This window comes from Peromyscus eremicus, chromosome 1, assembly GCF_949786415.1.
Source record: "Peromyscus eremicus chromosome 1, PerEre_H2_v1, whole genome shotgun sequence".
Lineage (NCBI taxonomy): Eukaryota > Metazoa > Chordata > Mammalia > Rodentia > Cricetidae > Peromyscus > Peromyscus eremicus.
Window position 1 is genome coordinate 162,922,380 of NC_081416.1, and position 24,192 is coordinate 162,946,571.

The following is a 24,192-nucleotide window of genomic DNA, read 5'->3' on the forward strand; positions in this document are numbered from 1 at the left end:
CTCAGGTGCGGAATGTGCTTGCTGCGCTGTTCTGGTCTTTCTAGGTAACTTTGCCCAGTTGCCCTGCAGAGCCCGGCCTCTTTTCAGTTTGCATACTCGCCTCTCTCTTACGCACTCTTAGCCAGTCCTCTCCTCCTCTTTTCCTGCACCTACCCTAGGTCTTTGCTCACCTCCTGCTGTTCCTAGAGAGAGGAGACCCTGCGCGTGCACGCTGGCTCCCTGCTCACTAGGCTGTCACTCAGACCATCCATCCGTCTGTCTGTCCATTTTGCACGAAGATCCCCTCTTCCCCCAACCCTTCTTTCTCTCCCAGATTACTCTCCTCCAACCTTCTAGCATGGCTCCTCCCTCCCCGCACGTTCCCCCTTCCCTGCTTCTGGGGCTTAGGAATTTAAAGCCACCTCTCCTCCCCTAGGTAGCCCCCTCCCCTGCTGTGGGTAAAGGGGGAAGGGCATCGCCCTCAGGTTCCCCACCATGTTCAGCTGCCAAAGAAGGGAGCTCCCCTCCCCCCAGCCCATTCCCTAAAGCTGCCCCCAGGCCCGCCAGGGGCGCTCCGTCCACGAGGGGAGGGCCAGCCCCCTCCCCTCACCACGTCAGGGAAACGCAGGGAACCTTGTGGGAGGGTCGCGGGAGGGGGGAGGGGTGGCAAGGACTGGAGTGGAGGTGGCGCTGGGCCCCTACCCGCCCCCTCCCCCTAGTCGGATGCCCCCCGTCCGCAGGGGGCCTACGCGGCGCCTGTCTATCAAGGGCTTGTTAATTCCGGATGGGTGCCGCGGGGTTGGGGAGGGAGTAGGGGGTGGGATCGGGGGTGGAAGGAGTGGGGAGAGGGAAGGGGGAGGGCCTGAATGGGGGAGCGGGGTGGAGAGGAGAGACGAAGCAAAAAGAAACAATAGCAAAAGAAAAAAACTATACAAATCAAAATAAAAATAAAAAACCCTAGAACACACACAAATCCTAACGGGGAAAAAAAAATCCTGAAATAAAAGCCCTAGAACTGTCTTCCAAGGGGGCGGGAGGGGACGAGAAAGGAGTTGGGTTCCTCCTGCAGGATCGCAGGGATGGGGTGTGACCTGGAGGCAGAAGACAGTGGAGGTCCGCCCCGCCCCCCACGCCCAACAGGACTTTGCTGAGAGAAATGGCTTTTGTATCAGGTCATTCTTTATAATTAAACTCACAGTATCCACCCCCTCGAGCCGGCCCCGCCTCCTTCCTAGGGAGGCCACGCCCCTTGGATTCGCCGGGTCTGGGGGCGGGGCGCAGATGGGACCCGCCCCCGCCCCGCGTCAATCTTCCTCGGACGGCTCCGCCCCCAGAGCCTCGAGCATTCGCCGTCGAACCAGGGATCGGCGCAGGTGAAGGCGGTAGTCGCCCAGCAGCAGATCGTCGTGGCGCACGAGTGGGTGCGCGGTTCCGCGGAGGCTGAGTCCCGAGCGCAGCAGGCGCGAGCGCGTCTGGAAGTCTGTGACCGTGATGAGCCACCTGCGGGCGAGGCGAATACCGAGGGACGTCGCTAGGATTTCGCCCTGTCCGCCTTCGCTCGCGGACGCCGCTGCGGTCTCTGCTGCTCTGTATCTCTTTCACCTCACCAAGGATGCGCCAGACCCGGCCTCGCTGCTGTCCTTATCGGACTCAGCCAGAGATGCCACTCAGGCCAGGACCCGCCCCTCTGGGTGGCTCTGGGCCTCATACTTCACTGACCCCCTCACCTTGACTTCACCTTCTCTAGGCTTCAGTCTTTCAGTTGCTCTCAGCTCCACCCCTCACTCTCCTCCTTACTCTAACCCTACCCACCAGCCTCCTACTCTAGGCCCCGCCCCTCGCTTCCCCACCTCACTCGCGCGGACTCCGCCTCCCAGTTCCATTTGCTAAGACCCGCTGCCGGACTTCACCCCTCCCAATTCTATCCGTCATACGCTCACCCTCGAGCACGCCCATGCATGGACTCACCTGTCCCTGCGGCCCGCGGTCCCGCAGATGACATTCATGTTCTCATACCGGATGCTGCTCAAGCGCCCACTCTCCAGGGCCCCGGGTAGCTCGGCCTCCAGAGCCTCCAGCACCTCTAGGTGCGTGAAATCCTCCTGCGTGTGGGTGCATACAGCTTCAGCTCTTTTCTCCCCGGTTGGAGCCTGGCCCAGACTCCACCTGCAGAACACTAGGTTCTGTCACTCTTGTCAAAGGGGACACCACAGGTGTCTCTCGGGTGAGAAGGCATCTGCCACTCAAGGTCATTCTCAAAAACCAGAATGATTACAATTTCACCACCCTACAGGAAAATTCTCCCAGAAACCAGCCATGGTTTAAGATGATGCCTTAACGTTCTGGAAGATTCTTGCCAGAATTTGGACCTATGATCTCATGTTAAGGTGGTGCAGTTATCAGAAGGATCAGAGGAAGTCGTTTCAGGAGATGTGTTGATCACAGTTGTCCAAGCATATGAAACCCATGAGGATGGGCTGGCGGTACAGTTCAGTGGTAAAGGCGCTTGCTGTGCAAGCCTGATGTCTTGAGTTCAGTCCCCATAACCCACATAAAGGTGGGGAGAGAGAACTGCCCTCTGACCTCCACCTGTCAGACAGGTGTGTCTGCAGGAAAGGCCAAATGGCCGCCGCCTCCTACCCATGTACTAACCAGGCCTGCTTAGCTTCTGAGCTCAAAAGAGATCTGCTGTGCCCAGGGTGGTATGGTGGTACACTGGGGTGCCTCCCTCAAAGGCACAAAGGAAAGGAGAAACGGGGTGGGGGCCTGTCCCCAAGAAATGAGGACAGCAACCCCCATAACAGAGTAAAGTCACATAGACACCCAAAGAGGTGCCTAGGACACAGTAGGTGCCTCTTACTGTCAGACACAAACAGATATGGTCGTGTGTGTGTGTGTGTGTGTGTGTGTGCGCGCGCGTGTGTGCACATTTGCTCTGTTTGAAACAGAGCTCAGGTAGCCCAGGCTAGCCTTGAACTCACTGTGTAACTGAGGCTGACCTCGAACTCCTGCTCCTCCCAACTTGGCCTCTAGAGTGCTGGGATACTAGACCATGCCTGGCCTTTAACCTGAACTTTAACACTGGCCACCTCAGTTCTGACCAGTTGATCCTCTCACTACCCAAACCAAACTGTGCAAAGAGCTGATGGCCTCTCACCGAAGTCTCCATGCAGAGGCAGAGGGGCTGGGCAGAGGGCGGTGCTGAAAACTTTCGGATGCATGGGAGCTCCCGATCCAGTGCCTCGTATTCTGAGATGACCTGCCGAAGGTACTGCTTTCTGGGGGAGGGGGAGCAAGGCAAGGCAAGGGACCTCTGAGGTCAGGGGCTGCTGGTGTCACCTCTGCAAGAGGTGAAGTCAGAGCTCATGGATCTGGGGGGTACTCACGAGGATTTGATGGGTCTGCCCAGGCTCCGAGCCATGGGCTCCTCTATAGCCTCCAGATCCACAAGGATGGAGCCTAGGGACAAGAGAACCCAGTGTCACCGGCCAAGGGCCCTTGGCAGTCATGACTCTCTTCAGAAGAGAGTCACCCAGCAGTGTGCACACCGCCTCCGAAAGCTAGATCTCAGAGGCCGGTCCCTGAGATACCATCTGGAAGCTACAAAATCCACCCTTCCACTCTGGCTCTGAGATTCCAGATTCCTCATTAGGCTCAGCCTGAAGGAGCCAGCAAGAGGAAATACCACTCTGCCCAGAATTAATACCCAAATCCAGCCTGCTGGTTGGAGTTTGACTGATAAGTTCCTCACATGTGACTTCTTGTCAACCTTATCATTAGCTAATGGGCCTCTCTTTTCCCCTGGCTAGTGATTGACACACATGACCAATTTCCCTCTTTACTTCAACCCTAGGGGTTGTACAGGCACAAGGGTGTCTAGCCTCCCCGACCTTTGTGGCCTGGCAATCAAGTTCTCACCAACGGTGTGAGCAGGAGTGAGCCATCTACATAAGAGATTGTCTACCAGGTGTGGTAGCATACACACCTGTCACTGCAGCACTAGGAAGGCTGTGGCAGAGGTTTGCCATAAGCTAAAGGCAGTTCGGTCTACACAGTGACTGTGGGGTCAACCTGGGCTTCATAGGAAAAGGGGGGGGGATGGAGGAAGGAGAGGAGGAGAAGGAAGAAGAGAGAAGAAGGCAGAGAGAGAAGGAAGGAAGGAAGGAAGGAAACTTTCTGATGTTTGGCTCCTTCCTTCAGATGGGCTGGAATGTGAATGGAGTAGTAACCCAGTTTCAACCATACTGGGATATGCTGAGCAACAATATAGAAGGATCCTGGGCCTATGAGCTGTCTTGCAGAGTTCAAGCATCCCACAACACACTCTGAGACAAATTTAGGTCTGCCTCCTTTATGTTATTGTGTTTCAATGCAGAAGAGAGAAGAGTTGCCCCTGACAAGGCTGTAGGATGCTCTTCTTGGAAGAAACAATTACCCTTGACAGCAACTCCAGACAGGGCCACTAGGGTAAGACCCACTGAGATGAGAGCACTGTGAGATTATGTCATAGCAGGGACCAGACACATAGAAACATAGAAACTGCTAGGTGGTGGTGGCATGCACCTTTAATCCCAGCACTTGGGAAGCAGAGGCAGGCAGATCTCTGAGTTCATGGCCACCCTGGTCTACAGAGGGAGTTCCAGCACAGCCAGGACTACCTAGAGAAACCCTATCTTCAAAAACAAAACAAAACAAAAAACATAGAAACTACATAAATGATAGAACAGCCCCTCCTGGCTCAGAGCTGATGGCTGTATCTCACCTCAGCACCCTGTGCTTGAAGACCCCACATGCTCCATCTTAAATTTGAAATAAAACACTTTGTGCACATGTACTCTCCCAAATGTAGTGTGAGGACCTTGTTTAAAGGCAGCGTTCTAATGCCCAGGCCAAGATTAGAACCAGCATTTTGTTGTTGTTGTTGTTGTTGTTGTTGTTGTTGTGTTGCTGTGATTGTTTTTCAAGACAGGGGCTATATAGCGCTCACTGGCTGACCTGGAACTTAGAGATCCACCTTCCTCAGCCTCCCGATTGCTGGGATTAAAGGAGTGGGCCAGCACGCCCAGCTACTTCTGTTCACTTTTATCTTTTCTTTCCTTTCTTTCCACCACCACCCCAGCTTAGAATGTGCATTTTTAAGAAGAAAGCTGCCTTACTGCCTCTTTCCCATCTTCTGGCTCTGTCACACTTCAAATACAGAAGTTTTCTGGAATGTATCACTGTAATGTGTCAAGTGATTCATTGATGGTGCTAGGAATCAAACCTGGGGCCTTTCAAAATGCTAGGCAGATGCTCTACTACTAAGACAAGACCCCAGACCCTCACTGGGGTTTCTAGGCCAGCGGTTTCCTGGTAATGTACATGTCTGATCATGTCATGCCACCTTGTCACATGTTGCTTCCTGTGACAATGAGCTGACTGAATTCCCTGAGAATGCTGCAGAAAGTCTCCAATGTACACACACTCTGCTTCATTCTCCGTAAGGCACAATTACTTAACTAATTCCACATATACAATTGGTTGTCAACATATTTCTGAACAGTGTAAGGGCCATTTACTCAACTGTGTGTTTTTTGTTTTTTTTGGTTTTTTTTTTTGTTTTTTTTTTTTTTTTAGTTTTTCGAGACAGGGTTTCTCTGTGTAGCTTTGCGCCTTTCCTGGAACTCACTCTGTAGTCCAGGCTGGCCTCGAACTCACAGAGATCCGCCTGCCTCTGCCTCCCGAGTGCTGGGATTAAAGGCGTGGGCCACCACCGCCCGTCAACTGTGTGTGTGGAGGTCAGAGGTGAACATCAGGTACTATTCCTAAGGCACTGTGTCCACTTTTGTTTTGAGACAGAATCGCTCACAGGACAGGAGCTCGCCAAGTTGACTAGGCTGGCCAGTCCACGAGCCCCAGGGACCTGCCTGTCTCTGCCTGTGCAGTGCTGGGATTACAAGTGTGCACCAACACACCTGCTTTGTTTTTGGAAGAGTTATGTTATTTTCTCTTTTTTCCGGAGCTGAGGACCAAACCCAGGGCCTTGTACTTGCTAGGAAGCGCTCTACCACTGAGCTAAATCCCCAACCTCGAAAGATTTATTTTCATTTTTATTTGTGTCTCTCTGTGTATCCCACATGTGTGTGAGTGCCTGCAGAGGCTGGAGGAGGGCATCAGATCTTCTGGAGCTGGAATAATAAGTGGTTGCTAGCTGCCTGCTGTGAGTCCTGGGAACCAAACTCGGGTCCTCTGCAAGAACTGCTAAGCTATCTCTCCTGCCCATCAGTTTTGTCTCGTGGGTTCTGGGGATTGGATTCAGGCCCTTTATGCTAGCACAACAAGCATTTTGCTGACTGAGCCATCGACAGCCCTTTCAATGGTGTTTAAAGGAAGGGCCTCAATCTACAGCCCAGGCTGTCTTGAACTCATTATGTGCTGCGGGCTGCAGGAATATATCCTAAGAACTCAGCTGGTTATGGCAAAGTCACTACCTGGAGGAATCAGGGAATTCCTCCAGAGGAAACCATATCCCAAGGAGTTTTTGGTGTTACTTGGCTTGTTATAGATTAGCTGTATTCTGTTATGAAAATCATGTGTGCCTTCATAGTTTTCCCAGTTGACTTTTCCCTAAGAAGGGCTAACAGTGTGGACTGATCACTCTCTGGACATACACATTCCAGGAATTTGGAGAACAGCCTCAGGAAAGGCTTTCTCTGGAATCAGTTATCTCCCTTAGCCACTTTCCAGGACTACAGGAAACACCACCCAGGTGGGCGCCCAACTTCCGAGGATAACAATAACAGCCCACCTGCAAGTCTCCTGACTTAAATTCCACAAGGAGACACCGCCCAGGTGGGCGCCCACGTACAAGTTTCCTGACTTAAAGTAAATTCCACAAGGGGACACCGCCTAGGTCAGGTGGACATTAAGTAATAGCTTTATACAATTTAGCTCAGGCCCTCCTTTCTTACAGCCTTACTAACTTTAGACCTCTAACTCCTTACCTAACCACTTCTAGGAATATTTAGACTTTTAACATTCTTTACCAAACACATTTTAGACTATAAGATCCCTCTTAGACATTACCCGAATTTAGCCTTTAGTCGATTCATTAGTCACTTCCCCTTTGTGTCACAAATGGTAATTAACAACTATTGCCCCTCTTTGTGATTCTTTTTTTTTTTAAAGATTTATTTATTTATTATGTGTACAGAAGAGGGTGCCTGATCTCATTACAGATGGTTGTGAGCCACCATGTGGGTGCTGGGAATTGAACTCAGGACCTCTGGAAGAGCAGTCAGTGCTCTTAACCTCTGAGCCATCTCTTTGCGATTCTTATCACCCCTCCATTTGATCCTGATAGGGACAATCACTGCCTGAGGAAGTTCAGGCTGGGTGTCCTGGGTGGAGGGGAGGATTGTGATTTTGGGGGGATATATAACTGTAAAGCCAGGGACGAGGGAAGGATTAAAGTGAATGGACCAAAGAACTCTGCGTTTGTAGATTGATTTGCCGACCTTAAAGAATAGATTCTCAGCTGGTTGATAGATTCTTCCCCGGACCCTGGAAAGGAGACTATTAGGGGCTGGACCCCAATAGTCCCCGATAATTATGTAGCTCCGGCTGGCCTTGAACTCATGGCAATCCTCCTGCCTCCACCTCTTGAGTGCTAGGATGGTAGGTGTGCAACACCATACCCAGTCAGTCCACAGCCTCAATGTGTTTTATTGTTGTTGTTTTTTAATATTTATTTTTAATTTTGTGTGATATACCCATGGAGGCCAGAAGAGGGCGTCAGATCCTCTGGAGCTAGAGGTGGAGGTGGTTGTGAGGCCCCCAGCATGAGTGATGGAAACTGCACTTGGGTCCTTGTCAAGAGCAGCACATCTTTCCAGCCTCAGACTCGGTGTTCTTGCCCTAGCATCCAGCAAAGGGCCAGTGCAGAGATGGCCCCAGATGAGTGCTGACTGGGAACGTCCCAGGAGACATGAGCTGCAGCCCTTGTGTGAACTGCTTGAGTCCCAACTCAGCAAAGCAACTGGAAACTTACAAAAACAAGCAAATAGATCTGGACGGAGGTTGGGGATTTAGGTCCAGATTTAGACATAAGAATCTAAATATGTACTACACAAGAGAATCTCCTGGAAGAATTGTGGATTTTGTCAGCTGTCACTATGACATGGTGGATATGCGTCCTTAAAAATTCCTAGCAGTTGGAATGGGACTATGGGATGGCTCAGTCAGTAATGTGCTCGCCTTGTGTTAGGTTTGCTTTTAATTGTCTACTTGACACAATCTGGAATCGTCTCTGAAGAGTCCCAGTGAGGGGCTGTCCGGATCAGGGTGTTCTGTGGGCGTGTCTGTAGGATGATTGTGTTAACAGAAGTGAGTGCACACCCACTGTGGGCAGCATTTGCTCTCTGGGCACAGTGTCATTCTCTGGGCATGGGGCCCTAGATTGTGTGGACAAGAGTGGAGACAGCAAGGAGAGCACCAGCATGCATGTGTGCATGGGCTCACTGCCCTCTGCTCTTGCCACTGCATGTGACCTGACTCACATGAGCAGCCTCAAGTTCCTGATGCCTTGACTTCCCTGATGTCATAGACCTGGGACTGTGAGCCAAATAATCTTTTTCTCCCTTAATTTTTTTGGGGGTCGGGGTGTTTTGTTACTGCAACAGGAAACAAAGTAAGAGACCAAGCAAGCATAAACACTTAAGTGTGGCCCCCAGAACTCATGTCAGTATATGCCTGTCGATCCCGGTGCTGGGGCTGTGGATGCAGAAGGACGCTGTGCTCGTTCATCAGACAGTCCAACTGAATCAGTGAGCTCCAGGCCAGTGAGAGAGCGTGTCTCAAAAAAAAAAAAAAAAAAAGTGGCCTGTGATTGAATATGTCAACCTCTAAACTACACACACACACACACACACACACACACACACACACTCACACTCACACACACACACACACACAGACTCACACACTCACATACAAACACTCACACACATACTCACATACACACACAGACTCACACACTCACACTCACATACACTCACACACACTCACATTCACACACTCACACCAACTCACACTCACACACACACACACACACACACACCAATATGAAGACACAGCTGAAACCAAAATTGGTAAAAATGATATTGTGTCTACAATTTGTGGTCTGTATAATGTCCACACAAATGTAGTGGGGTGCCTGTGTGAAACACAATTAGGAAAATATTGCTCACATTGCAGCTAAGTGTTGCTGGGACAGTGAGTTCACTAAACTATTGTCTTGATTTTGCCATAGGGTGAAACTCTCCATATTAAAACTCTGCATTTCTATCCTGATAACTTAGAAGGAAATTGATATGCCCTGGAAATGTGTGGCCACTTGGAAGATGTGGCATGGCAACCACAGAGACATCTGTGAAGAATGAGAATGATTTCTCAGGAAAGGTGATGTTAAATACATACCAGATTTTTCTAAACTGTGACAGCATTTCTAATGCCCATAACTATGCAGTTGATTACTAAATAAGTATGTTTATTCAGTGGTAGAACACTTTCATAGCTTGCCCATCACCACACATACACACACACACAATCAGGCATGGTGGCCAGGGTCTGTCATCCCAGTTATTCAGAAGGCTGCACAAGGACATCAAAAATTCAAGGCTAGCCTGAGCTACAAAGTGACCCTGCCTCAAATAACAAAAGTCTGGGCATGTGGATCAGTGGCACAGCCCTGCCTAGAACCCCGCAGTGCCTTAGTCACTGTTCTATTGCTGTGAAGAGACACCGTGATCAAGGCAACTCTTATTAGAAAAAGCATTTAACTGGGGCTGGCTTACAGTTTCAGAAGCTTAGTTCATTATCATCATGGCAAGGAGCATGGTGGCAGACAGACAGTCATGGTGCTGGAGAAGTAGCTGAGAGCTGTATCATGATCCACAAGCTGACATGGACTTTTGAAACCTCAAAGCCTAGCCCAGTACACTCTTCCTCCAACAAGGTCACACCTCCTAATCCTTCTAATCCTTTCAAATGGTTCCACTCCCTATTGACTAAGCTTTCAAATATATGAGCCTAAGGGGCCATTCCTACTCAAACCATCACATTCCACTCCCTGGCCCCATAGGCTTGTAACATAATGTAGAAATGTATTCAGTCCAACTTCAAAAGTCCCCATAATCTACCACAATCTGAACACGGTTTAAAAGTCCAACGTTCAAAGTCTCTTCTGAGACTCATGGCAATCTCTTAAACTGTAACCTCTGTAAAATCAAAATCAAAAATCAGACTATATACTTCTAACATACATAATATAGAATATACATTATTGTTCCAAAAGGGAGGAAAAGGAGCATAGTAAGGAAATACTGGACAAAAGCAAGACCAAAAACCAGTAGGGCAAACTCCAAATTCAAATTCAAATGTCAAAGATTGGACATGAAGCTTGCACTCTTCAGATCTCCAACTCCTTCCAGGGGGTGGTGGTGCACGCCTTTAACCCCAGCACTTGGGAGACAGAGGCAGGTGGATCTCTGAGTTTGAGACCAGCCCAGTCTAGAGAGCTATTTCTAGGACAGCCAAGGCTACAAAAAGAAGCCCTGTCTCAAAAAATAAATAAAATAAAATACAAACAAAAAACAGATCTCCAACTCCTTTCAGCTTTATTGACTGCAACACATTTCCTTCTCTTGGGCTGGTTCCATTCCCTGTGAGCAGATTTCCCCACAACTATAGCATCTCCAACATCTTGGGGTCTCTAACACAATCCAGGCTTCACCTTCACAGCTTCATGCAATGGCCTCTTTGAGCCTCCATGCAGGGCCACCCCTACACACACCAGACCTCAGTGGTTTTCCTTAGCTGCAGACGAAGATTTCACAACCCCTCTCTTGTATCCTTGACTCTAAAGCCAAAACCACATGGCCAAACCTGCAAAGTTCTGCTGCTTCCTGGGATTGGCACTTGGCTCCCTTGTTCAATTACATTTACATTGGCTTTCTGTTATTGATGTTTTCCTTCACTGCTTAAGATTTCCTTTAATTCTGTTTCACAAAGTGGATGTGGTCTTGTCCTGAGGTCACTACTCCCTTTATTCCATTTAGCATCAAGCTATCTCTTTGGGCATTGGACTTAGCTCCATTATACTTCCTTGTTGTGGTGTTTTGAAAGAAAATGCTCCCCAAAAGGAGTGGCACTATTAGGAGGTGTGGCCTTGTTAGAGTACGTGTGGTCTTGCTGGAGGAAGTGTGTCACTGTGGAGGCCGACTTTGAGGTCTCCTATATGCTCAAGATAACACCCAGTGCCTTAGACCACTTCTTATTGCCTGCAAGATGTAGGATTCTCAGGTACCTCCCCAGCACCATGTCTGCCTGCACACCACCACGTCCCATCATGATGATAATGGCCTGAACCTCTGAACTGTAAGCCACCCCACTTAAGTGTTTTCCTTTATGAGAATTACCATGGTCATGGTGTCTCTTTACAGCAATAGAAACCCTAAGGCAATGGTTCTCCTTTTCTTCTCTAACTGTACATTTTGTATTTTTCTTTGTCCAGCTCCTTCCTTTTCATTGTACATCTGCAGAAGAGTGATCACTACCCAGGTAGTGGTGGCACACGCTTTAATCCCAGTACTCAGGAGAGGCAGGCGGATCTCTGAGTTCAAGGCCAGCCTGGTCTACAGAACGAGTTCCAGGACAGCCAGCGCCACACAGAGAAACCCTGTCTCAAAAAACCAAAAGAGAGAGACAAGGAGAGACAGAAACAGAGACAGAGAGAGAGTAATTACTAATAACCACATGACACAGTCAATACTAGGCTATCTTGACATCTCCTCTGCCACTGCCATTATTAATCCAAAAGCTCTTCAATTTAGTCTCAGGCAGGTATTTCGAACAAGGGCAAAAAAAGACCACATTCTTTTCCAAAATATCTCAAGAATGGTGTTCTAATGCTGTGAATAGACACCATGACCATGACCACAGCAACTCTTATAAAGGAAAGCATTTAATTGGGGCTGCCTTTCAGTTCAGAGGTTTAGTCCATTGTCATCATGGCAGGGGACAGGGAAGCATGCAGGCAGACATGGTGCTAGAGAAGGAGCAGATAGTTCTATGTATGGATCTGTAGGCAGCAGGCAGAGAAAAAAACCTCTGGGCCTGGCTTGGGCTTCTGGAACCTCAAAGCCCACCCCTAGTGGCACACTTCCTCCAACAAGGCCACACCTCCTAATCCTTCTAAGTAGTGCCACTCCTTGATGACTAAGCATTCAAATATATGAATCAATGGGGGCAATTCTTATTCAAACCACCACAAATGCTCTCTAGGCCATTTTGTTCCCTCTGAAACTTCTTGAGCTGGGCCCCCATGGTTCAAATCACCCTCAACAATGTCTTCCATGTGTAACATACTTTCTTCTGGCCACCAACCAACTCCCAAATCATGACATGGAGACTTCTTATTAGTTATGAATGTTTGACCTTATCTTATGCTTGTCCCACCAGCTCTTATAACTTATTTTAACCTGTTTATTTTGCCTCAGGGCTTTTTACCTTTCTTTCATTCTGTATGTCTTGCTTTTCCTGCTTTGTCTATGTCTAGCTGGCTGGTGGCTGCCTGCCTGGCTGGCCCTAGGCATCTCCCTCTCTTTCTCCATGTTCTGTCTTCTCATTCTCCTCTGAACCTAGATTCCTCTTCCTTTCTTCTCTCTGCCCCTCAGCCCCACCTATCCCTCTACTGCCTGGCTATTGGCCATTCAGCTTTTTATTAGACCAATCAGATACCTTAGGCAGGCAAGGTGAAACAGCAACACATCTTTACACCATTAAACAAATGCGGTATAAACAATGTAACAAACATTTACATAGTAAAAGTAATATTCTGCAACATTTCTTCTTTTTGTTAAAGTTTAACATAGTCACACTATATACAATAAGAACAATTATCAAGTAAGAATTACATTTACAATATCCAGTCCTTTGCATTTGACAAATTCAGAGTAATCACTCTATTATCTGTACCTAATTTACCTTCTATCATAACTAAGGAAAATTGTAACTATCTAGTCTTCAACTCCATCAAAGACCCCAGAAGGATATAATATTACCTTAGTTAAACAGGAAGTGCAGAGCAAGCAACTCCCAAAACTATAGAAATGACAGGGAGCATCAGGCTGCCTGGACAGTCACCCAAGGTTCCTCTGCAACATTGGGGTATCCATCTTCATCCTACAGGCCTAGAAGACCTGGCAGACTTTTCTATGAAGCAAAAATTTTGAAGGACTGTGCCGCCTTGTTTTGGCAAAGCTCGGCAGTTGCTCTCCTTTGTCCAGTTTGGATGGTCAGCAGTTGGGGAAAGGGCAGTTTCTTGTCCAAATGGCTAGCTCTGTCACAATGAAAGCAGACTCAATATGGAGGTTCTTTGACGCACATATCCTTTTTTGAAGTAGATTGGTGCTGCCAGGAGCAGACGTGTCTCACTGTCATGAAAAGCCCTGTGTTAACAAAACATTTTAAATGCCATATCCTGTAGGTTTTTGAAGTGTTTGAAGACTACCTATCTAAAATACAGCTCCGTATGATCTTGAAAACATACCTAACATGACTACAAGTTTGATCATTATAGGTGACTAACTACTAACCTGCAGTTCTTAATTATCCTAAATAGTTTATAATAACAGCTTTCACGGACTAGAACTTTACCTTATGTTTTCAAATGAACTGCATAGGTACAATGCCTTAAACAAAAGTAGAAACATATATACAGTATGTTATAATAAAAAATAACCTTAAATTTGCATCAATATACAAATCCATACCAATGTAAAATATTTGAGACTAACAGTTTCTCTTGGGGCTAGAGAGATGGTGCAGAGGTTAAGAGCACTGGCTGCTCTTCCAGAGGTCCTGAGTTCAATTCCCATCACTCACATGGTGGCTCACAACCAGCTATAATGAGATCCAGTTCCCTCTTCTGGCATGCAGGCAGAACACTGTATACATAATCCATAAATGTATCTTTAAAAAAATAAAGTAGATTCAACAATCTACCCTTTTATCCTATCATTCCTATATCCCCCCATTTCTTTTCAGAAAAAGATCCTTGAATCTAGCCTCCTTTGCTTAGTTTCTTCCCTTACCATAACCAATAACAATTTGCAACCAACGCCCCCCACATGATGACAAGCATCCATAACCCACTGAATGACCAAACCACCCATCCCACCTCTTGCGAATGTGGGTGTCATGTTCTTAAAATTATTTCCTGTTGTTTGAGGATGATGATATCTCTACGAGACCCTGAGAAAATTGAGATAATGGTTAAGTAAGTTCTGGGAAAACTAGCTGTAACATTTGTTGTCCCGGCTCAGAACTGTTCCCATGCAGAGGGATCAGTATATACATGCCCCATCTTATAGTTTTTCTTGGTTTCATTCTTTATATCTGTAACCAAGATTTTCAGGATATCTTTACTGTGTATCTCTAGCCTTTTTTGACCACCTGAGCCAAACCTTAAACTGCTAAGCAGCTTTGCACTGGTGGCTGACTCCACGCCGCTCAAGCCCGTGAGAGCTGAGCTTTATGGCCATGAAGCCTGGCTGACAGAAGTGTTCACCTGGGAGCTGCATTCAACCGCCCCAGCTCTGGGATGTTGGTGCCTGCACGGTGGCAGGCATTCCTACTTAGCTTGCTGTTTCTACTTAGCATACCGTACAGCAGAGCCTCTTAAGGGAACAGTGTCTGGGTTGTTTGTTTGTTTGTTTGTTTGTTTGTTTGTTTCAGCTTTCACAGGCCCTATGTAGAAATTTGAGCCCCATGTTGGAATGCTAAATGTAACATATTTTCTTTTGGCCACCAACCAGCTCCCAAATCATAACACGGAGACTTCTTATTAGTTATGAATGCTTGGCCTTATCTTATTCTTGTCCCACTAGCTCTTATAACTTATTTTAACCTGTTTCTCTTCATCTACGTTTTGCCTCAGCCCCTTTTACCTTTCTTTCATTCTGTATGTCCTACTTTCCTGCTTCATCCATGTCTGGCTGGCTCCAGACATCTCCCCCTTTCTCTCTCCCTTATCTCTGCAGCCTAGATTCCTACTCCTACTTATTTTCTCTGCCCACTAGCCCTGCCTATCCCTCTACTGCCTAGCTATTAGCCCTCCAATTTTTTTTTATTTTTTATTTTTTGGTTTTTCGAGACAGGGTTTCTCTGTGTAGCTTTGCGCCTTTCCTGGAACTCACTTGGTAGCCCAGGCTGGCCTCGAACTCACAGAGATCCGCCTGGCTCTGCCTCCCGAGTGCTGGGATTAAAGGCGTGCGCCACCACCGCCCGGCCCAATTTTTTATTAGACCAATCAGGTGCCTTAGGCAGGCAAGGTAAAACAGCAACACATCTTTACATAATTAAACAAACGCAGCATAAACAAATGTACCACACCTTTACATAGTTAAAGTAATATTCCGCAACGTAATGCTCCTACTAGAATGGCCCATTGAGCCTCACTTAAAGCACTCAGCTGCTTTTCTAATCCAAACTCCAAAAGTCCACATTCCTCCATCCAGCAGCCTGGTCAGGCTTGTCACGGAAACACCCTGCTCCCTGGCACCAACCCCTGTCCTAGTCAGTGTTCTATTGCTTCGAAGAGACACCATGACCAAGGTGACTTTAATCGGGGTCTTGCTCAAAGTTTCAGAGGCTTGGTCCATTCCCATCATGTCAGGGATCACGGCAGCACACATGGCCCCAGAGCAGTAGCTGAGAGCTACATCCTGATTCATAGGCGGAGAGAGGGCTGGGCTAGCAAGGGCCTTTGAAACCTCAAATCCCAACTCCAGAAACACAGGTTCTCCAACAAGGCCACACCTACTAATACCTTCAAACAGCTCCACTCCTTGGTGACTAAGCATTCAAATATATGAACCTATGAGAGCCATTCTTATTCAAACCACCTCATCTAGTGAGGAGCTGGGGACATGGCTCAGTGGTAGAGCACCTGCCTACGATCACCCAGTGTAGGAATGAGAGCATGGCTCAGTTTTGGAGCCCCTGCCTAGCGCTCACAAATCCTGAGGTTTGATTCCAAACACTGAAAAAAAAAAGTGTTTACTAATTTGTTAGATGCAAGAATTTTACTCCTTAACAGTAGTGATATTTTGTTTGTGCTCTAACAAATGAAGCTTGCCTGGAGATCAGAGTGCAGAGCTAAGCCACTAGAGGCCAGGTGGTGGTAGCACACACCTTTAATCCCAGCACATGAGATCTCATGCCTTTAATCCCAGTACTTGGGAGGCACAGGCCTTTAATCCCAGCACTTGGGAGGAAGAGACAGGAAGTGATATGGCTGGGTGGGGAGAGGAAGTGATGAGGTGAGGTGGAGACAGGAGCTGAGGATTTGGGAGAGGTAAGAAGTCTCTCTAGTGGCTGGCTTCTATACTTCTCTGATCTTTCAGCATTTACCCCGATATCTGACTCTTATTTTTATTAAGACCAATTAGAATTTGTGCTATATCTGATGCCCAACATGGGGCACGAATTCACAAAAAAGTCGCTTGCCTGTGGCTTTGCAGCCACCAGCACAGACTGGAACTGCACTCAGACTGAGTCTCTACCCTGCCAACTAAGGTTTTCCTTTCTTCTCCTCAAGCCTCTGAGCGAGTTGGGATTTTCTGTTGCAGCCTCTCTGCAGCAAACTCCATAGGCATTTGGGCTCTAAAGACCGCAGGAGTTAGCTGCTTTCTCACATTCTCCCAGGCAGATGGCTGGCTCTTTGGCTTCTTTTCTTCTGATGGGTTGTAGGCTTTCCCAGGACCCCCTCCTCAGCCTGCTGCCACACTAGGTAGCTACCTTGAAACCCGCTCAGGATTCTACTGTTCTATGCAGAAGCAATCAGCCTCACATCTTTATCATCATTGTCAGCAGATTTGGTGAGACAATTGAGAATTCTTAAAGGGAGGAATTAGTTAAAAGACAGAGGTTTTTTTCCACATTAAAAAATGGGAAACACTATTACAACGGAGGGAGTTAGGTCTCTGTATGATAATACGCTGGACAGTTTGAAGATGGAGCAACTAAATGAGAGGATAATTAATTTGGATAGGATTTATGTATTGTCAATTATAAATATTATCTGTTTGATCATTTTTGTTATATCACTAAAAAAGAAAGTTAATATGAGTGCAAAGATAAAAGTTTTAGAAAAACTTATTAAAACAGATCATAGAGATATTCAAACCCAGACAGAGGAATTTAAAGGAGAACCAACCTCAGCATTGCATTATAAGGTTACAGAGGAACAGCCTAAGGTTTTCAAACAGCCAACCTTATTCTATCCAGTAACCTTATAGGAACTGCCAAATGATAGATGTCCTGAGGCTGTGTAAGAGCTGAATGGACTCCTGGGCAAATGTTAGATTTGAAGCAATTCAAGGAAGTGATATTCTCATATGGCATGCATTCACCTTTTGTGAAACAGATGTTAAACTCATGGTCAAATTGTAATAGACTTACCCTTCAAGACTGGAGAGACTTGGTTACAGCAGTCTTGGAGCCTGGTCCTTAGTTACAGTGGAGGATCTTGTGGAAAGATGAGGCTAAGACCACTGAACAACAAAGTGGGACTAGAGGCATAGAAATCTCCCAAGACCAACTTTTTGGAGAGGGAGATTATGCTAATGTATAAAGGCAATCTCTATATGATGACCACATCTTGGCTTTATGCTGCATGGTAGCCTTGAATGCTTGGGACAGAATTGAAAAAGTAGGAGAGAAACCTGAGTCATTTGCTAACGTTATACAGGGCCCAAAACAAACTTTCGCTGATTTCTTACAAAGATTGACTCCAGCAGTAAATAGAATGATACCAAATTCAGAAGCTAGACAAATAATAATTGAATCTTTGGCTTTTGAATGCTAATGCACAATGCCAAAGAGTAATTAGGCCTTTAAAGGCAAGATCCACCCCCTTAGAGGGATGGATCAAAGATACAGTCAATATTGAATCTCATAATCATGATGATGCTTGGATAAGAGAGGTGATTTCCAGAGATATGAAGAAAAATTGAAATGTCAAGTGTTTCAACTGTGGTAAGCAAGGTCACCTAAAAAGGGATTGTAAACAGGGCATTCCTAGAAACAATGTTTTTTTCTAAGAATAATCCCAACAGAACACCCCTCCCTTCTGGATTATGCAGATGGTGTGGCAAAGGCAGACATTGGACTAATGAATGTAGATCAACAAGGGACAGTCAAGGTAACTCTTTGCCATTGGAAAATGCCATGTCAAATTTGGTTCAATTGTTTCCTGTCACCATTGGAGGAAACTCCTTCCCAGAGCAATCAAAGAACCTAATGCCTATTGTAAGAAACCACACTGCTCTGGATGATAGAACAGCTATAAAAGAGAGAACAAAAAAATTCAGAAGAAATCATAAAGCAAATATTATAAAAATGAGATTTGATCAAGAGAGACCTCTTGATTAGAAGAGACAATAGTTCATCAAACAGCATGACCGTTCAATCTAAACTAACTTGTACAACTAACAAATGCTTCTCATTTGATCAGACATAACTTGCGAAAAGGGTTGGGGCAGGTTTTGTTTTTGTCTTTTCAGGAAAATGAAGGCAAACAGGTAAGGAATCTGAAGACCACCTGACAAATGAGACTTATGAAGAAAAAGGATAAATCATCCAGAAAAAAGGTCCCAAGAAGAGTAAATTGGCCTATTGCTATATCATATCTCCAACAGGATAAAATTTTATAAATTTTTCCAAATGTTTGTTTCTGCTGTTCTCTACAGACACATAATTCATATGGTCTTTTTGTAGCCCCAGTCCAATTAAAAATTAAAGCTGGCTTTGGAGTTGGAGTGTGGCTCTCTCCTTCTCTAAAACCAAGCATGCTTGTTAAAAGGAAAATCCAAATCTCTGTCTTATGTCAAAGATCCTCCTGCCTCTGCCTCCCAAGTGCTGGGATTAAAGGCGTTCACCATCACCGCCCAGCTTTAAAGCTTTTCTTAAGGTATAAATATTATCTCAAAATTTATAAGATTAATATATATTTTAAACTTTTTGTCATGATTTTAATGGTCATAGAGAGTGCTAACTAATTCTACAAAAAGGCTTCATCTATATTCCTGTGTATGACTTCAGGTTTGAGTCTCTATCAGGAAACTAGGAATTAAGTTTTTGTACTTTGGATGTACATAGCAAATATTTATCCTTTAACCTCTTTGAGATCTCCTACACATGACATTTAAAATGTTTAAGTTTTCTGCAATGAACCATGACCATGCTTAACAGCGACCTTTGAAGTCTCCAAAAGGATGATGTGGCCCCATAATGATGATTCCATCAGGGCTATGATAACACCACTAAGCTGAAAAACACCATCTAAAAATCAGCTTTGGATTACAAATTGCTCATGACAATTTCAAGCTGGCTAGCTGAGATGATCCAGCCTCACAGACTACTCTAGCCAGGATTTGAGATAAGCCCTGCACTTTCCCATTTTGCAGAGACTGGACAACAAATAATACAGCTACCTCTCCCAGGACTTGACAATTAACCAAAATTTTTCTTTTCAGGATCCCCTAAAGATGCTGTCACCCCTCAACAGCAGGAAGTAAATTTAAGAACAGGATGCCCACATTCCCAAGAGGTAGGGTGGGTGTTTTTTGGTCACTCAATGGGTTATGAATATTTGTCATTGTTTAGGGTGGTTGGTTACAAGTTGTTATTGGTAATGGTTTTAAAAAAACTGAAGAAAGGAGATTCAGGGTTCTAAGGAAAAAAGGGGACACAGAAATGATAGGATAAAGGGTTGCTTATTGAATCTACTCTGAAAAGAAAAAAGGAGGATATAGATAGGATAAAAGGGTAGATTATTAAATCTACTTTTAAAGAGCAACTATTTATTTTAAATATTTTTATATTGATATGGATCTTTGTATATTGATATAAAGTTGAAATTATTTTTGTTAGAACAAACTGTACATACATTTCTAATCTTGTTCAATGTATTGTACCTATACATCTTATTTAGTAATGTAATGCAAATTGCTAGTCCTTGAAAGTTATTATTACAAACTATTCAGGATAATAAAGAAATGTAGGTTAGTAATTAGTCACCTATTATAATCAAACTTGTAGTCATATTAGGTATGTTTTCAAGGTCAAAAAGAGATATATTTTAGATAGGTCATCTTCAAACACTTCAGAAATCTACAGAACATGACATTTAAGCTGTTTTAATAACATATGTTCTTTTTGTGTGTGTGTGACAATGAGACATGTCTGCTACTGGTAGCACCAATCTATTTCAGAGAAGATTATGAGCATCAAAGAAACTCCATATGGAGTTTACTTTCTTTGTGGCAAAAATTAGCCACTGGGCAAGAAAATGCCCTTGCCTCAACTGCTGACAGTATGCTGTCCAAATTGGACAAGCAGGACAAAAAAGAAAGTGACTGCTGAACTTTGCCAAGACAAGGCAGGACAGCCCTTTAGAATACCCTGCTTCACAGAAAAGTCTGTCAGACATGCTAGGCCTGTAGGCCGAAGATGGATGTCCCAACATTACAGAGGAACTTTGGGTGACTGTCCAAGCAGTCAGCTGTTTCTGTCATTTCTCACATTTTTTTTTGGAAGTCACTTGTTTGCACTTCCTGCTTACTCAGATAATATTATTTCCTTCTCTGGTCTCTGATGGAGTTGAAGACTTTACAGTTATAGTTTTCCTTGTTACCAGATTCAGAAAAGAAATTCACTAAAGAGGTGTAAACTATATAAGGTTGAGAGACATCAAAAGATAGTTTTGGTTGGTAATACAAATTAGAATAGAAAATGAATTAGGTACAACACTTTGGACTCACCAAGATAGGATAGATAATGGAGTATTTTCTCTGAATTTTTCAAATGCTAATGGACTAGACATTATTGATGTATTTATTGCCTGTATACATTGTACTTATTGTATGTAGTTTTCCTTTTCTTTTTTTTTTTAAGATTTATTTATTTATGTATACAGCATGTATAACTGCAGGCCAGAAGAGGGCACCAGATCTCATTATAGATGGTTGCGAACTACCATGTGGTTACTGGGAATTGAACTCAGGACCTCTGGAAGAGCAGTCAGTGCTCTTAACCTCTGAGCCATCTCTCCAGCCCTGTAATTTTTCTTATATTAGTTATAACTTTTTTGTTTTGTTTTTGTTTTGTTTTGTTTTAGACAAAAAGGGGGAAGTGTGGTGATATTTTTGTTTGTGCTCTAACAAATAAAGCTAACTTGGAGATCAGAGTGCAGAGCTAGCCACTAGAGCCAGGCAGTGGTGGCACACACCTTTAATCTCAGCACTTGAAATCTCATGCCTTTGATCCCAGTACTTGGGAGGCACAGGCCTTAAATCCCAGCACTTGGGAGGAGCACACAGGAAGTGATATGGCTGGTTGGGGAGAGGAAGTAATAAGTCTGAGGATTCAGTAGAAGTCTTTCTAGTGGCTAGCTCATTTTCTTCTCTGATCTTTCAGCATTTACCTGATTAGGACCAATTAGAATTCGTGCTACATTTAACAGCATCTCTATGGTTTTCTATGTATCCTGGAGAACAATGGAAAGCACCCATACACCAGAAAACTTGAAACAGTATTACCCAAATGACTGATACCCACTCTTTCCCTGAGAATTTCTACTCTAGCAGAAGTGGAGAGAAAATCTTTCCCCAGGGCAAGACAGAATGCTTCCTTAAGGAGGTGTGGTCCATAGTGGGACTTAAAGACTGTAGGAATATGTTAAGTTTTATAGTTTAGATGTGAAGTGTCCCTACTGGCTCACAGTTTGAACACATGATACCCAATTGGGGGTGCTATTTTGCAGGCAATGGGATCTTTTAGAAGTGGGGGGTTAGCTGGAGGAAGTGGGCCACATGGGGGGCAGGTCTTGAGGTTTATAGTTCTGCTCCCAGGTTCTCAGAAATATTCATTATGCTTAAACCAAAATATCCCAACTCCAGTTTGTCAGCACCACCTGACAAACATTCACAAACCTAGGACTGCTTGAGTCCCAGTGGGAGAGAGTTTTGTTAAGTGAGCCGTGGGTGCAGCTAGAGCTGGAAGTCATAACAAGGTTCCTCTTGTTAGGTAAAACAAGGTGGATAACTGAGTGCTTGCAGTTGAGACGAGAGAACATCTGGGGAGCTCTGAGAATGAAGACTTCTGGAAATGATGGTTGAAATTATGGCAGCTACCTTGTGACCATGAGGTAGGCATGAAATGTATCTCAAATCAAAACTCTGAGAGATGAAAGAAACTGGGTCCCTAATGGTGTCACTAAATTTAACCTCTCTCTGCTTTTTGTGCAGGACAATGTCATTTCTACTCTTTACAGAGTAAGTTTCTACTATTTATAGCCATGCAGAATCTTACTGGGATGTCACTCAGCATTTGGGAAGTGGGTGAACTGTGCTGAAAGGCTGCAAGCCTGGGACTGACATGAGCAGGAGGCAGCCGTGGTCTGGCTGCATGTTAGGAAGACTCCCAGGAACCAGGCTGGGCCCCGGTGGAACAGAGACTGTGGACAGAGAAAAGACCCGGAGACAGCCAGAGGTAAGACAAGGATGATGGGCTGTGGAGGGCACAGAGGAACTGGGTAGGGCTGAGGTGGAAGATAGGCACCTGGGGTCTGGTTCAGTATCCATCCGAAAATAAGAACCAGGGACTTAGGAGAACGGGAAGACGTTGAACTATTGTGCAAAACCAAGGAGTGAAGGTATCCAGGGGCAAAATGGACTCAGAGGCATTGTTGAAGTCCGGGAAGCTCATGGGAACTGTAGTTCTGGGCCCAGAAATATTAGCTAGGACACTGCAGCATTTCATGGTAAATTCTTTGTAAACCGAGGGTATTTGCCAGGGAACTGCAGAGGGTGATAGGAAATGGGGTTCTAAACGCAGCGCATTAGCTAGGGAACCGCAGTGTGTCATGGGAAATGTAGTTTTAGGCCCAGAAGTGCGTTCAGGGGGGGGGCGGGGGGGGCAGAACTTCGTGTAAAGGGTTATTAATTAGCCCGACAACTGCAGAGGCTGGTGGAAAATGTAATTCTGGACCCAGAATACTGGCCAGGGACCTGCAGAGTCCTATGATAAATGTAGTTCGTACACCAGAGTCTTGGCTAGGGATCTGCAAGGCCTCCTGGGAAATGTAGTTTGATTCCAGAATATTAGCAAGGGAGCCTCCTGGGAAACGTAGTTATGAGCGCCGTGGGGAACTGTAACGTCCTCTGAGAGACATAGTTTGGGGTTTTCCACACTGGCCAGAGACTTTCAGAGTCCCAAGGGCAATGTAGTTCTGTACCCAGTCTCAACCAGGGAAGGGCAGGGGCTCCTGGGAAATGTAGTTCGAGGCTCGAGGGCCAACTGTACCGGAAAGCCGGTTCGCCTGCTCCCAGGCCTGCTCACCTGCCTCCCTGTGCAAGCCGGAGGCGCCCAGGTTAGAGGAGCAGAGCGGCTCCACTTCTGGCTGCATCCTGGAGAGGCGGGTCGGAGGAGGTCCAGGAAGAAGGGGTGAGGTGCTCACACTGGGCCACACACCCCAGCTCTTTTCCTCGGCTTCTGCTTCTTGCTCTTTGAAACCACGTGGGATAAACCCGGAACTGGAAGGCTGAGACCACAAGGACACGCGCGTTCCCCTAACCTCGGGGACTCGGTGTGCGCCCCAGTTCCTGCGCCCCTTCTTCTCTGCTTCCTTCCCCGTCTCTCCCTGTCTCCTGTCCTCTCTTTCTCCACCCCTCCTGCCCCATCCTTGTCCTCGGTTCTCCCCCGACTTCTCTGCCTGCCTCCCTCCCAACCCCAGGCCCCAGTTGTCCTCTGAACTTTTCCCAGAAGTCTCACCCCTATTCCCCCCCTCACTGGTCTCTCCCTCCATCTCCCCACCCTTCTCCATCAGCCTCCCCAGCACCTCCCCAGCCCCCCGAATTGCCCCCTCTTCATTCTTTGGAGTCTCTCCCCAACCCTGTCACCCTCTCTGAGCCCCCCTGCTTCCCCTTCCCCTTCTCCCAGGGCGATTCCTCAGTCTCCCTTCCATAGCTGCTTCTGCCCCCATCCCCGCCGCCCCACCCCGCCCCTCTCTCATCCCTGCTCTGTGTCCACTTGCCCTCTGCTCATCCCCGACTAGATACCTGGAGACAAACAGAAACTGGGTTCTCTGGGAGGGGGAGGGGACGGTAGGCT

General features: G+C 46.1%; 1 protein-coding gene across 2 annotated transcripts; it reads right to left on the reverse strand.

The window, feature by feature from the left end:
* Positions 1–1,140: 1,140 nt before the first annotated feature.
* On the reverse strand, positions 1,141–24,191 carry C1H19orf81 (chromosome 1 C19orf81 homolog). Of its 2 annotated transcripts, XM_059278051.1 has the most exons (6): positions 24,141–24,191; positions 23,422–23,623; positions 3,366–3,438; positions 3,137–3,257; positions 1,948–2,081; positions 1,141–1,479 (listed from the first exon to the last, which is right to left on the reverse strand). In XM_059278051.1, the coding sequence occupies exons 2-6, from the start codon at positions 23,486–23,488 to the stop codon at positions 1,284–1,286; spliced, it is 591 nt and encodes a 196-aa protein (XP_059134034.1). In that variant the 5' UTR covers positions 23,489–23,623; positions 24,141–24,191; the 3' UTR covers positions 1,141–1,283. The 2 variants fall into 2 exon arrangements, with proteins under 2 accessions (XP_059134034.1, XP_059134025.1); XM_059278042.1 differs by lacking the exon at positions 24,141–24,191 and having other exon boundaries at positions 23,422–23,902.
* Between the last annotated feature and the right edge of the window lies 1 nt (position 24,192).